The 15,981-nt window shown below is 44.0% G+C and overlaps 1 protein-coding gene across 4 annotated transcripts in view; it reads left to right on the forward strand.

Annotated features, from left to right (window-relative positions):
* The first annotated feature begins 6,833 nt into the window (after positions 1-6,833).
* Positions 6,834-15,981, forward strand: part of LOC115157332 (capping protein, Arp2/3 and myosin-I linker protein 3) — a 59,220-nt gene continuing 50,072 nt past the window's right edge. For all 4 annotated transcript variants that reach the window (XM_029705499.1, XM_029705501.1, XM_029705500.1 and 1 more), the window contains exons 1-2: positions 6,834-7,045; positions 8,722-8,816. In XM_029705499.1, the coding sequence (XP_029561359.1) occupies positions 6,988-7,045; positions 8,722-8,816 (153 nt within the window). In that variant the 5' untranslated portion in view covers positions 6,834-6,987. The remainder of the gene's footprint in view (positions 7,046-8,721; positions 8,817-15,981) is intronic.

Below are 15,981 nucleotides of genomic sequence, written 5' to 3' on the forward strand. Positions count from 1 at the left end.
CCCCGTGGGAATCTAACCAACAACCCTGGCGTTGCAAGCGCCGTGGATTAGCCTGGTGGATCCAGCCTGATCGCTGCGTTCACCATTCTATTTCACTTCAAACAATGGTGAACAAAGAGGTCAGGCTGGTTCCACCAGGCTAATTAATAGGTTGTATCACCATAAATATATTATAAGCAATAAACCTACTGTAGTTGCTCTACAAATGCATTTTTACAATCCCACTTGACACTTTTTTTCTTTCAGATCAACATTTATCATCAAGACTTATGCAGTCTCAATAGCAAGCTGGACAAATAAACACACTATTTGGTAACAGGATGGCACTAATAGGCCTACATCCTGGTTTCCTTCCGTATTGTCCTTCTCTCCCACTGTCTGACATTCGGAGTGTGTAGGCTGGGATAGACACACATTTCATTCTCTGTGGGCTTGTATGACTGACAGGCTGCATATTCTGCTGTGCATCTGTCGGGTCACAACATGAACCTTGATGTGAAGGTCACCCATGTAGACCCCTCAGCCAGTTGAAGAGTATTTGGGCCCTAGCCCATGTTGCCTGGGGTGGAGGTTTTATAATGGTGTAAGCTCCCAGAGGCCCCCTCATCACTGATTTTATATAACAAGATGGCGCCGAAAGACACGCCCCGCGTTTCTAGTTCCTAGCCAACTTTGCAATAATTTACTAATAACCATTTTGCTGCACCTGCTTTAACATCTGCTAATCAGTGTGTGACAAATAAACTTTGATTGGATTTGCTTTGACATGTGCACTCAAACACAGTGACAAACCGTGATTTCCATGGTGAAGAATGTGTACAGCACAGTGAACATAATTATAGAATTTACTATATGCAACACTCATGTCAGTATCAGCCAACTTTCATCTATGTGATAAGGAATAGAGGAAATGGATGTGATTTTACCCTGTCACCAGAGGAGGGCAGCACACCATAAGCACTGGAAGGCCTATTAGCATATGAAGCATTACTTATCTTATCCTACTTTCACACATCCTGGTGTACTATAGACTGTAAGGAAAATATCAAGGCACAAAAGGATGAAATGGATACAGTTCGTAAACCTTCTTTAGCTAAGCACCACTGTGTAATTGAAAATGCGCTGATTGAAAATGTGTTTTGACATTTTGTGCCTCTCGCATTCTGACTGTAATTATACAATCTATAGGACCATGCATGGCGGTCAAAAGAACAGTCAACTGTACATTTCAGTGGAAATGCCATGTCTGAGCCATTTTATTGGGAAAGTTCATAAATGCATAGATCCGTACAGAGAAGTAGTTGAGAGTACACTAATGACCTATCTGCTCTTATCTTTGAGAGGCTATATTCATGAATAAAGGTTGAGATCTTACTTTCAAGTCTGTGTGAACAGCTGAAGTCTTTAACCCAGTGAAACCTGGACCCCATGCCGGCCTGTCTGTCACCTCAGTTAACCTCTCAAGGGCCCATCTCAATAGTCTACTGTCAAGGCTCAGGAGAAGACCCAGACAGTTTTGAAGTAACAAAAGTTTATTACAAAAACTGGGGGGCAAGCAAACGACAGGTCAAGGGCAGGCAGAGGTCAGTAATCCAGAGCAGAGTCCGAAAGGTACAGAACGGTAGGCAGGCTCAGGGTCAGGGCAGGCAGAGGTCAATAATCCTGGGTGGTGTAACTAGGTACCGAACGGCAGGCAGGCTCAGGGTCAGGGCAGGCAGAGGTCAATAATCCTGGGTGGTGTAACAAGGTACAGAACGGCAGGCAGGCTCAGGGTCAGGGCAGGCAGAGGTCAATAATCCTGGGTGGTGTAACAAGGTACAGAACGGCAGGCAGGCTCAGGGTCAGGGCAGGCAGAGGTCAATAATCCTGGGTGGTGTAACAAGGTACCGAACGGCAGGCAGGGTCAGGGCAGGCAGAATGGTCAAACTGGGAAGACAGGAGCAAGGGAATAAATCTGGTAGGCTTGACGAAACAAAATGAACTGGCAACAGACAAACAGAGAGCACAGGTATAAATATCCTGGGAGTAATGGGGAAGATGGCCAACACCTGGAGGGGGATGGAGACGAGCACAAAGACCGGTGAAACCGATCAGGGTGTGACAGTCGACAGTGGCCATCTGCACTAGTGTTGAACAACTGGACAGGGAAAGAACATTCCAGAAGGAGACGAGACAAGGGGATGGAGACACTTAGACTATTAAGAGACCCTAAACATTTTAATAGACCTCCAGTTTTCACTGTCCCTCTCTCCTCCTCCTCATCCTCCTCCCCTCACTCTTCCCCTCCCCCTTCTCTCTCTGCTGTTATGCTCCCCACTGGGGTCTTTTACTCCAGTGACATATTTGAGAGACACAGACACAAAGGTCTCCTCTCACACATGCACACACAGACACACACACATGTTTATGTGGCCATGGGGCCCCTTCAGGGCCAGTGTTCGGGATGACACCAGAGCCAGCTGCGTCTGTGCCCTCCACAAACACACACTCAACCCCTCACACACGCAAGCTAAACCCGAACTGTGTGTGTACGTACAGTGCTTACAGAAGGTATTCACACCCCTTAACTTTTTCCACATTTTGTTGTGTTACAACCTGAATTTAAAATGGATTAAATTGAGATGTTTGTCACTGGTCTACACAAAATACCCCATATTATCAAAGTGGAATTATGTTTTTCAAGTTTTTTACAAATTTGTTAAAAATAAAAAGCTGAAATGTCTTGAGTCAACCCCTTTGCTATGTCAAGCCTAAATAAGTTCAAAGTAAAAATGTGCTTTACAAGTCACATAATGAGTTGCATGTATGGAATGTCAAACACACATTCAAACACAAAGACCAGGGAGGTTTTCCAATGTCTCTCAAAGAAGTGCACCTATTGGTAGATGGGTATTAAAAAAGCACACGTTGCATATCCCTTTGAGCATGGTGACGTTATTAATTACACTTTGGATGGTGTATCAATACACCCAGTCCCTACAAAGATACAGGTGTCCTTCCTCACTCAGTTGCCAGAGAGAAAGGAAACCGCTCAGGGATTTTACCATGAGGCCAATGGTGACTTTAAAACAGTTACAGCGTTTAATGGCTGTGATAGGACAAATAAGTAATGGAATGGAGCTAAGCACAGGCAAAATCCTAGAGGAAAACCTGGTTCAGTCTGCTTTCCACCAGACACTGGGAGATTAATTCACCTTTCAGCAGGACAATAACTTAAAACACAAGGCCAAATCTACACTGGAGTTGCTCACCGTGTCCGAGTTACAGTTTTGACTTAAATCTGCTTGAAAATCTATGGGAAGACCTGTAAATGGTTGTCTAGTAATGATCAACAACCAATTTGATAGAGCTTGAAGAATTTTGAAAAGAATAATGGGCAAATGTTGCACAATCCAGGTGTGGAAAGCCCTTAGAGATTTACCCAGAAAGAGTCACAGCTGTAGTCACTGGCAAATGTAATTCTAACATGTATTGACTCAGGGGGTTGAGTACTTATCTAATCATGATATAGCAGTGTTTTTTCATTTTTTAAAAATAAATGTTAGAATTTTGACATTACAGAGTATTTTAGATCGTAGACAAATAAATGAAATGTATATCCATTTTAATCCCACTTTGTAACCAGTGGCAATTTTAGCATGTACATTTTGGTGGGGCAAAAAAAAATTAAGAAAGTGGGATGCATGCCAGCAAAGCCACTACACAAAACTAAACAATACATTAATTGCACTATAACGGTGACAAACAGTTCCCACAAACTGTTAGGGCCTACATAAAGCTTTCCCAACAGCAGTCCCAACATCTTACCACTGCTACACCTGGCTATCAGCAGAGCCTTGTCTGGCAGCAAAACAGTTCATTCAGCCTCATTTACTGCCTTTAAAAAAAAACATAGCAGATATGGCTGACTTGCTTAAACAAATGTGGTTTATAATGACAATTGAGATGTACAAACTATGGCATAAGGGGACGACAAGCGGATAAGAGGCAATCCGTAATTTCGATTAAGATATTAATGAGCAAGCTAGGACAGACGTAGTCAATATAGCTATTTATTTAACACTTTTGAAATGTACACCAACAGAATTCAGAACATGGGCCATTCTTACAGTGTTCTCCCTGTACACCAAGTCAGAACCATAGGATAAATAAAGGGGACATTCTGTATAAGCAGACAATGAAAGCTCTTACAAAATTTGATGATTACATTTCTCTAAAACAGGTTATGGGCTACATGTGCAGCACCAAGTCAGAACAGTAGGCCGAATTAAGAAGGGTAAATAGACCACATTTTTAGGGTGAGTCACATGGCTACTAACAGCTTACTACACAACATACACTTAGTATTACTTTCTTAACTACAGTATACATATCTCCCTGGCATATTACATAATTTATGCAGCAGCATACAATACACTTTTGGACCTTGTTGTGCTGTGCTCACTTGAACAGGAAGGTGGCACCACGGTCCTTTGTAGGCAAATTTTGTCATTAAAGTCTGGCATTCTCTGGATTTATGGTGCTTTCAAGACAACTGAGAACTCAGAAAAAAACTATGTTGAACCATGATGGCGTCATTGATCTTCCGGGTCATAGCTCTATAAAGAGGCCCGAGTTCCCGGCTTGTTTTTTCTGGAATTCCCAGTTGTCTTAAACTCACTGAAGTAAATTTTTCGCAGTTCCAAGTTAACAGTTGTTTTGAACGTGGCACAAATCATGCTTCATTGAAAGCATGGCCAATGTTGAATGTTTATCATTTTAAATTTGGAAAAGAGACTCTTGATCCTAGATTTGGGATCACACAGCCACTCAACTGAATAGCAGGCTAGTGATTGCTTTGCAATGCTTGCAGTTAGCCACTGTTACTGATTCCTTCCAAACCACTCATTGTTGAATTTACGATTTCCCACTTGTTGTGTAATGTTTATGTCCAATGGCCGATGAGCACCGATACGTTTTATCTATCATGTCTCTTAATTATTTTTCTTCATTTGACAAGGATTAAAAAGGATTTGCCAGTAGATTGTCGACTTGATTCATAATGATGACTAATAGCTTTGAAAGTATGATGTTGACATGATCAGTCCAATCAAAGCTACTGTAGATAAAACGTGATTTGACGTCATTTTATTTGTGGCCAATGACCTTGAGCCTTCTTGGATGGACACTTCTAATGTAACTACGGCAGCACCCAAGGGGCTTGAATTTTCGAGGTCTACCCTTAGACTTGGCGGTGATGTACTGTCCCCACGAGTGACAGAACACTGAGCTAATCATGGCACAACTAGAGAACATTACCAACACCTACACTCCATATTTTCCGCTGGCTGCCCCACCACCACAGAAAGCACTGAGCTAGGCTGAAACACATGCATTTTGGACCTGCCTTACTCAAGGAAGCAAAAAAGAGAACATGTTTGTATGCGGCTTTATTAACTCAATTATTATTATTATTTTTTTACATTGTTTGCAAAATGATATGTGACATGTATTAATGCCAATGTAACATGCAAAATGTGAAAAAAGTCAAGGGTGTGAATACTTTCTGGAGGCACTGTACAAGGTGCATGCTCACACACAGGTTCATCGTCCACTTAAGTCTGCGGAGTGCTGTGTGACGTTGTGGGTTTGATTCCCAAAGGGGACCAGTATGAATGAAAATGTATGCACTCTACTGTAAGTCCCTCTGGATAAGACTGTCTGCTAAAATGAGTGAAAGACACGAGAGGGAAGGACACACTATGCAGTGAAACAATCGTAGAAATTGCATTTGAAATGGCTTCGACGAGCGATGGGTCGAATTATTCTCTTGCTGCTTTGGGATGTATTTACTGCTTGATCCAACCTGGCCTCTCGAGCCCTTTGTACTCCTCTTTACCAATCCTAGCAAGAGTACAAAGGGAGGGGGTGGTGTCTGCAAACTGAATGGATTTGTACTTAACAAAACTCATGTCTGTACCATACTGTGAAGATTTAAGCATTGTAATATGTTGTTATGTTACGTGAAGGCATCCACATCTTCAAAAATATTGATTCCAATATAGATAACTAAATGGCCAGAACCTGGCTTGCCCTTGAAACAGTCTCAACATATTTGCCTCAATGCCTCTCCAGTTTTCACCTCTAAATGAATTACCATATGGTACAATAGCTTACTTGTTGGCAATCATCCAGCTCATGTAGAAGATATAGGCTTCATGGCCAAGGGTGACCATGGGAGCTAGGCCTAGGTCTACTGTAAGCTAGTTCTTTATATTAATAAAATAAGCCAATAGTTTTTGGTCTAATGAAGCAAAATAGTCATTATTATTAAGGTAATAAATATTATAATTATCATTGTATCAATGTCATTAGTATTAGTATTGAGATTGTGGAGACTCGAGATAGCCGTCATTATCTTTTTCTTTAATAAAGGCCCAGTGCAGTCAAAAACGTGATTTCCTGTGTTTTATATATATTTCCACACTATGAGGTTGGAATAATACTGTGAAATTGTGGAAAAGATGATAATGCCCTTTTAGTGTAAGAGCTAGTTTGAAAAGACTGTCTGAAATTTCAGCCTGTTTTGGTGGGATGGAGTTTTGGCCTGCCATCACCAGGCGATAAATTAGTTAATTGACCAATAAGGAAGGGAATCCAAACCTCTTTGCAAATAAGTTTTCAGTTTTCCCCTCCCCACTTAGACCACTCCCAGACAGTACGAGCACAATTCTTGCTTGAGAAATTAAAACAATCACAGTAAGGTAATATAATTGTTACTCAGAAATGATTTGATATTGAGATAAAAATGGCTGCATGGACCTTTAAAAAATAACTGACGCATCTCTCTCTCTGGAGTAGCCCGCGCTACTCTCGGATTGCCAGTGGAAACGCATTAGTGGCTCTCTCCCTTGATTATAAGAAGCGGAGCGAGAGGGAGTGAGTAAGTGAAGTGAAGTGAAGAGAAGGGAAGAGAAGAGGGTAGGGGAGTCGGAGCCGGAGCGCGCTATGGCCTCTAAAGAGCCCACCGCTGCAGGTTTCATTAACGTCAGCAGGGAAATTACAGGTAAACTCAAAACTGTTCTTTTAAAGATCACTGTCAAGCTCGGTACATGCTGTAGCTGACAGACCGCGTTTATTTGGCAGAATGTAATTAGTACGCATGTTACGCAGCTTATCGCTCTGATGAATTCGAATGGTTATTTTATTGAAAATGTCACTCTTTAGCATCTATTTGCGCTTGTGTGATCATAAGTGTTAGTGCCGCTGCCGCAGGCAAATGACATGCACTCATATGGCAGGCTAATGGCTGTGTAAGCCTACGTCCGGAACGATAACCTGATACGATAAACAATCATACTGTAAACGGTTCTCTGATCCCCATTTCGTTCAGCAGCGAGTTGGTTTGTGTGCATTTCTGCAAATGCGTGCCTGCGCTTTGTGGGTAAGGCCCTTGTGCGTGCGTCTCTGGGTGCTTTGAAGTGATGTGTGTGTGTGTGTGTGTGTGTGTGTGTGTGTGTGGTGGTGGGGGGGGGGGGGGGGGGGGGGGGGTCTGTGCGAATAAGCATTTTTGTGTGAAGCGTAAGTTTCTGCATTGAGAGGCTGGTCCTCTCCACTGAAGAGCTAGTCTATAGTGCCCTGATGGTGTGCAGCACTCAGCACAACACTGCTCATAACACACAGAGCGACAGGGAGAGTTATATTTATACACACTTGTGACGAGCACAATCACATTCACATTGGTCACACATGCCATCATAATGGAATTGTCTGACACACACACACACATACATCGACTGACACCATTGGTCTCTCACTGTTACTTATCGTGATGGCAAATGAATCCCTTGTTTGTTTCTGTCCCCCTCCACCTGCATCTGTCTGTTGTAATGACCAGTCACAGCTAGAAGTACAGGGAGTGAGGAAGGAAGGGTTGTGTGTTGAGCAGGTCCATTAGACAATCAAGGCAGAGTTTTAACTCATCCTCTCCCATCTCTCTCTCCCATTCCCTACTTCTGTCTCTAATGGTGGTGCAGCATATGCCATCTGTGGGAATGCCCAGTGTTAAGGGCTTTAAGTGATTGGATTTTACCTAGATTAACGTTGATTACAGCTGCATTAACTCTCTGCTGGTCTTTCTCTGATCCTTCCTCGTCTCTCCCTCTATCCCCATCCCCCACTTCTCTGCTTGTAAAGCTCTCGGGCTATGTGAGTATTGGGAAGACCCGGGTTCATGAATGTGATTGAATGTGACAAGTGAAAATGAAGAATATTGCTATCCAGTGGGAGACTGGATCCGTCCAGTGGGAGACTGGATCCGTCCAGTGGGAGACTGGGTAGATTCTGACTGGGTTTGAGAAGGATGTGTGTGTTTGAATGCTTAGGGTTTCTTTTGGATATGACAGTTTTAGAAATATTATGATGATATATCAACTATTTGATCAGTCTTTGATAAGACTTCTTTCATATTACATTCAGTTAATGTCTGACATGTCGCTCTGTCTTGTGTCATACCGTACCTCCACTATTCAGAATCATATCAGTTCCCTCCCTGGGGCTACCGTACCTCCACTATTCAGAATCATATCAGTTCCCTCCCTGGGGCTAAATATAAAATCAGTTTTGTGGTTTTGTTTCCTCTTGTTGTGTGACGGGGTGGTGTGTTTGTAATGTTGTGTATAAGAGTTTGTGAGAATAATTTACCTGCAGGATTGACTTTTCTTTGATGCCTTCTATCCACAGAGAGCATCAGGAGGCTCATTGATAAACAATGCATCAAGTTTGTGCGAGCTGTGAAGCAGGACACCAAGAACGGCAAATCAGAGGACCGGATACTGGTGAGGCCCCTTCACAATCAAACTCTACTGGCAGAATTCTGTACTTTATACTTCAAGTCAATGCAGTGCATTTCAAACTATCAATTACATTTCAATCCATTTTTAAAGCTAAATGTAAAAAAATATATATAATAATCTAAAAATGTTTGGGTCCACACATTCCCTAACACCTCGATCACACAGACAGCGTCATTGCAATTTGGTTCACCAGAAGAAAATGTATTTCCAATTGAACGCTGCGTTTGCATTGCGTTGCAGAGGCAGTTGCAGTGTGTTCTGTGTGGTGAATACTTTGGATTTATCGAAGGTATGCGTCAAACTGTGTGCATGGAAGGCTTGACAGAAATAGTGGCAGAAGGTTAATGTTGAACTTTTGTTGCACACATTCAAATGATGCTGTATACTACTTTGCGCAATGTTGGTGTGATCAAGGCGTAAGGAGCCAACTGGACACCATGGGTAATTGAGTCCATCTTTTCAACCTTTATTAAAAGTGGCAGCGTGCCTCCAACGCTGTGTGTGTGTGTGTGTGTGCATGCCACTGGTTGTGTACTGAGAGGTGTCCCAGCAGCTTGTGCAAGCCAATACACACCGCTGCAATTGAGACCTCTTCTTCAATTAGTCACCCGTATCAGTTACTAATGACACACACTGGGCACAAGGGTGGCAAATGAGGGAAGAGAACATGAGCTCATTTCCTTTACCTGCTGAGTTTTACCTATTGCTGGAGAGAAGGCACACGAGATTTGAGAACGGACGGGACCCAACTATTTTCTGTCTTTCTCTCTGTTATTCTTGTTCTCCCCCTCTTTCTCAACCCTTCTCATTTGTGCAGTTTTCTTTCCTTTCTACCTCTATCTCACTAGCTGTCATTACCACGCCCCCCTCTGTTTTTGTCTGACTAGTCTTTGTTTCCCTTTCTTCCCCGCTATCTGTCCATCTCTATTACGCTCCTGTCACCCCTCCCCCTCTGCTCTCTTGCTTTTCTCATTCCCTCCTTTATCTGGCAGAACTCAATTAGGCCTTATGAGAATGTTAGTCTAAATGGGTTTTACTGATACAACTTCTCAAAATATATGCACAATACGCGACATGATGGCAAGTAAATACAGTAGAACCTGGCATTGACCTACATGTGTATTGTGCATATGTAAAAGTTTGTTAATGAACAAAGTGTACTGTATATTAAACACACACACACACACACAGGCATGCATGTAGTAAGCTGGTTGTTGAATATGTACTACAGAGAATCTACCCTGTTTGTCCCTCCTTCCTAGTCTTTCTCACTGTTTCTTTCTCTTTCTGCCCTTTCTCTCTCTCTGGGGCCGTGCTGGCATCCAGCTGTCTGTGTGTCTACTGTACCAGCCGTCATGCAGTGCCGCACACACACACACACACAACCATTTTCACCCTCCTAGTGCGTTTCATTCAGACAGACACATGGTATGCTCAGCAAGACATCCTTACTGTGCCGAAGGCAATGTTACAAAGACTACCAACATGCTCCCAGACACACAACACACCCTGTCATGCACATACAAACTGGAACATACACACAGAGGGAACAAAACATCTTCAAAGACCGAGGGGGGGTGATGGGAGTCGAGGGGGGCACCAGGAGAAAAGGGGTGACGAGAGCTCAGCGCAGCGGAGGAGAGGGAGAAAGGAGACGATGGAACGGAAGGAAGATGTCGGATGTTTTGATGCCCCAATTGCTGCCTTTTTGTCGCCCCGTTGCCATCCATTAGTTATCTTTATCTGTCGCTCCATTTCACCCTCCATTGGTCCCCGCTCCCTCTATCCACACTAATGGCCCTAATTCTGGGCTGTGATTGCTAGTGTGACACTCAAAACACATTGGGATGTTTTGGCTCCACCTAGATTTCCACATTCCTTTTCAGTCTTCATCATAAGATTAGGTGTCTTTTCTCCTGTAGCTACAAGGAGGGATCTGTCCACTTCCATGACAGCTTAGGCAACTTGTAGAGAAATTCAACTGCAGGAGAGAAAGATGACTGTTTCTCTTAAACATAGCAGAATACCATGCTTCGATATGTATTAGCACATCCTAATGAATTGGCAGATGCACATCATTGTTTGAGTACCTGTTGAGGTATGCCGTAATGGCTCAATGTCTCTAGACGACAGGCATCTAATGGTGGTATGATGGATCTGATGATAGATGTCTTATTACAGGGATATGACTCTGTCTATAGAGAGAGATGTATTGGTCTCTGTACCTGTTGGGAAGGCATATGTATTGTGACTGTTGACCTTCTCTCTGTTCTCCCATAGCGTACAACTTGCTAAGATTTGAGTGCTCTTATCTGGAGGGCTTCTGTTCTGACAGCGGCCTCGTCCTATTTCGCCCTGCACCCCCTCCTCCTCTCTCTCCCCCTCCACTCTCCCATAGCCCTTCGAGGTTCCACAGGGCTCAGTTGCACGTTTCTTTGATTTAGAGTTGTGCAACCTTTTGTGTGATCAAAATCTGCACCAAGATGTTTTTATTTTTTTAAGCTATGCATTGTCTCCCTCATTTGCCTCCTCTATTTATTTCTCTGTCTCTCTTTCTCTGTCTTTTTTAAAGGCTGCTTATAGAGCAGGACCTGGGGCAGCTGCGGCCTCACTCTGTCAGGCTCTCTGCCATGGAAGATGGAAGCTTTTGTCCTTTTTGATGCTGGGTTCACCTGGGTGAAAGCAGAATGTCTCTTGAGGATTTTGTGTGTGTGTGCACGTCCTTAAAAGTTGTCTTCGGCAGAGCCAGATAGATGGGATCCCAGATCACTATGTCCAGAACTCGCACACTCCGTGACTTCTCAGTCTCCTGGAGGCAGAGTTGTGATGCGTTGCTGCTCAGAGACAGCTTTTGAGTGGCAGGTCCCGTTTTGAAGTGCAGGCCCAAAGCTTAATGGCTTATGATTAACATAAGCCAGCCCCCTCCTTCCCTCCCAGCCCTGCTCCTTCCACTCTGGCTCTGCCTGGCTCTTTGAACTGAGAGCTCTTGACTTTGTGCAATCATTGCTGGAAGGGCACCTCTGTAGCCCCCATCACTTTAAAATTCTCCCTGTATGTCTCAGACAGCCAGGTTATAGCTAGATCCTTAATTTAAACAAGAACAAAGTTGTTACCCTGCCTCAGTTTTGGTAAAAAGCTGAGGGATGGGCATGGAGAAGAGTAACTCAATCCTCAAAAAATATAGTTTTAACCACCTCAAATCAAATGTTATTTGTCACATGCAGATGTTAATGCGAGTGTAGCGAAATGCTTGTGCTTCTAGTTCCGACAATTCAGTTTGTGAGGCTATACAGTTTGTTTACATTGTTTACAAACATTTACAAGCTTATATTTTGTGTTCTGATGGGGTATGTCAGTTGAAATATGAGACATTTTATAAGCAGTGTTAGGGAAGCTACTCTGAAAAGTTTACCAAGCAATCAATTACTTCTCAATGGAAGACGTTAAGCTACACTCGGCCCAGACGGCATCCCTAGCCACGTCCTCAGCATGTGCAGACCAGCTGGCAGGAGTGTTTACGGACATATTCAATCAATCCCGATCCCAGTCTGCTGACCCTACATGCGCAGCGTAGCCTTGTGGTTAGAGCGTTGGACTAGTAACCGAAAGGTGGCAAGATTGAATCCCCGAGCTGACAAGGTACAAATCTGTCGTTCTGCCCCTGAACAAGGCAGTTAACCCACTGTTCCTAGGCCGTCATTGAAAATAAGAATTTGTTCTTAACTGACTTGCCTAGTTAAGTAAAGGTAACAAAAAAAAAATGCTTGAAGATGTCCACCATTGTTCCTGTACCCAAGAAAGCAAAGGTAACTGAACTAAATGACTATCGCCATGTAGCACTCACTTCTGTCATCATGAAGTGCTTTGAGAAACTAGTCAAGGATCATATCACCTCTACCTTACCTGACACCCTAGACCCACTTCAATTTGCTTACCGCCCCAAAAGATCCACAGTGATGCCATCGCACTGCCTTATCCCATCTGGACAAGAGGAATACCTATGTAATGATGCTGTTCATTGACTATAGTTCAGCATTCAACACCATAGTACCTTCCAAGCTCATCATTAAGCTCGGGGCTCTGCGTCTGAACCCCGCCCTGTGCAACTGGGTTTTGGACTTCCTGACGGGCCGACCCCAGGTGGTGAAGGTAGGAAACAACACCTTCACTTCGCTGATCCTTAACATAGGGGCCCCACAAGGGTGCATGCTCAGCCCTCTCCTGTACTCCCTGTTCACCCATGACTGCATGACCACGTACACCTCCAACTCAATCAAGTTTGCAAATGACATAACAGTGGTAGGCCTGATTACCAACAATGACAAGACAGCCTACAGGTAGGAGGTGAGGGCCCTGGGAGTGTGGTGCCAGAAAATAACCTCTTACTCAACATCAACAAAACAAAGGAGATGATTGTGGACTTCAGGAAACCGCAGAGGGAGCACCCCCCTATCCACATCGACAGGACCGCAGTGGAGAAGGTGGAAAGCTTCACATTCCTCGGCGTACACATCACTGACAGACTGAAATGTGATTTGTGTGTTGTGAAATTGTTAGATATTACTGCACACAAGCATTTCTCTACACCTGCAATAGCATCTGCTAAACATGTGTGTGACCAATTTGATTTGAAGCAACCTTTTTTGAAGAGGATCTGCACCTGCTGATTTGGCCTAGTTTTTTGGCTTGCTCCTCAAGAAATGCTGGCGGCCATGACAGATGCCAAACGTAAGTTTACTTGAGTGTGGTTTGATTTGGGTGTGTCCCTGCCACCACCAAGACAACCTTGCCCGTCGCTGTTTCCCCAACTCAATCACAACAAACAAAACCTCCAGCAGGTTGAGTTCAGTAACTACAGGCAGATATATATGGTGAGATGCCGTAGGAAGCTTTGAATAGGTCGGTAGTCTACAGTCGTGGCCAAAAGTTGAGAAGGACACAAATATTAATTTTCACAGTCTGCTGCCTCAGTTTGTATGATGGCAATTTGCATATACTCCAGAATGATATGAAGAGTGATCAGATGAATTGCAATTAATTGCAAAGTCCCTCTTTGCCATGCAAATGGCTGAATCCCCCCAAAACATTTCCACTGCATTTCAGCCCTGCCACAAATGGACCAGCTGACATAATGTCAGTGATTCTCTCGTTAACACAGGTGTGAGTGTTGACGAGGACAAGGCTGGAGATCACTCTGTCATGCTGATTGAGTTTGAAAAACAGACTGGAAGCTTCAAAAGGAGGGTGGTGCTTGGAATCATTGTTCTTACTCTGTCAACCATGGTTACCTGCAAGGAAACACGTGCCGTCATCATTGCTTTGCACAAAAAGAGCTTCACAGGCAAGGATATTGCTGGCAGTAATATTGCACCTAAATCAACCATTTATCGGATCATCAAGAACTTCATGGAGAGCGGTTCAATTGTTGTGAAGAAGGCTTCAGGGTGCCCAAGGAAGTCCAGCAAGCGCCAGGACCGTCTCCTAAAGTTGATTCAGCTGCGGGATCGGGGCACCACCAGTACAGAGCTTGCTCAGGAATGGCAGGTGTGAGTGCATCTGCACGCACAGTGAGGCGAAGACTTTTGGAGGATGGTCTGGTGTCAAGAAGGGCAGCAAAGAAGCCACTTCTCTCCAGGAAAAATATCAGGGACAGACTGATCTTCTGCAAAAGGGACATGGATTGGACTGCTGAGGACTGGGCTAAAGTCATTTTCTCTGATGAATCCCCTTTCCGATATTTTGGGGCATCCGGAAAAAAGCTTGTCCGGAGAAGACAAGGTGAGCGCTACCATCAGTCCTGTGTCATGCCAACAGTACAGCATCCTGAGACCATTCATGTGTGGGGTTGCTTCTCAGCCAAGGGAGTGGGGCACTCACAATTTGGCCTAAGAACACAGCCATGAATAAAGAGTGGTACCGACACATCCTCCAAGAGCAACTTCTCCCAACCATCCAGGAACAGTTTGGTGATGAACAATGCCTTTATCAGCATGATGGAGCACCTTGCCATATGGCAAAAGTGATAACTAGTGGCTCGGGGAACAAAACATTGATATTTTAGGTCCATGGCCAGGAAACTCCCCCAGACCTTAATCCCATTGAGAACTTGTGGTCAATACTCAATAGGCGGTTGGACAAACAAAAACCCACAAATTCTGACAAACTCCAAGCATTGATTATGCAAGAATGGGCTTCCATCAGTCAGGATGTGGCCCAGAAGTTAATTGACAGCATGCCAGGGTGGATTGCAGAGGGCTTGAAAAAGAAGGGTCATCACTGCAAATATTGACTCTTTGCATCAACTTCATGTAATTGTCAATAAAAGCCTTTGACACTTATGAAATGCTTGTAATTATACTTCAGTATTCCATAGTAACATCTGACAAAAATATCTAAAGACAATGAAGCAGCAAATTTTGTGGAAATTAATATTTGTCATTCTCACAACTTTTGGCCACGACTGTAGATGAGAAGACAACACTACAGTGGTAGGCTTGATTACCAACAACGACGAGACGGCCTACAGGGAGGTGGTGAGGGCCCTCGGAGTGTGGTGTCAGGAAAATAACCTCTCACTCAATGTCAACAAAACAAAGGAGATGATCGTGGACTTCAGGAAACAGCAAAGGGAGCACCCCCCTATCCACATCGACGGAACAGTAGTGGAGAAGGTGAAAAGTTTTAAGTTCCTCGGCGTACATGTCACAGACAAACTGAAATGCTCCACCCACACAGACAGTGTGGTGAAGAAGGCGCAGCAGCGCCTCTTCAACCTCAGGAGGCTGAAGAAATTTGGTTTGTCACCAAAAACACTCACAAACTTTTACAGATGCACAATCGAGAGTATGCTGTCGGGCTGTATCACCGCCTGATACGGCAACTGCTCCACCCACAACCGTAAGGCTCTCCAGAGGGTAGTGAGGTCTGCACAACACATCACCGGGGGTACAATACCTGCTCTCCAGGACACCTACACCACCCAAAAATATCATCAAGGACAACAACCACCCGAGCCACTGCCTGTTCACCCCGCTATCATCCAGAAGGTGAGGTCAGTACAGGTGCATCAAAGTGGGGACCGAGAGACAGAAGCTGTTTTTCAATCTCAAGGCCATCAGACTGTTAAACAGCCATCACTAACATTGAG

This window comes from Salmo trutta, chromosome 21 (assembly GCF_901001165.1).
Source record: "Salmo trutta chromosome 21, fSalTru1.1, whole genome shotgun sequence".
NCBI lineage: Eukaryota > Metazoa > Chordata > Actinopteri > Salmoniformes > Salmonidae > Salmo > Salmo trutta.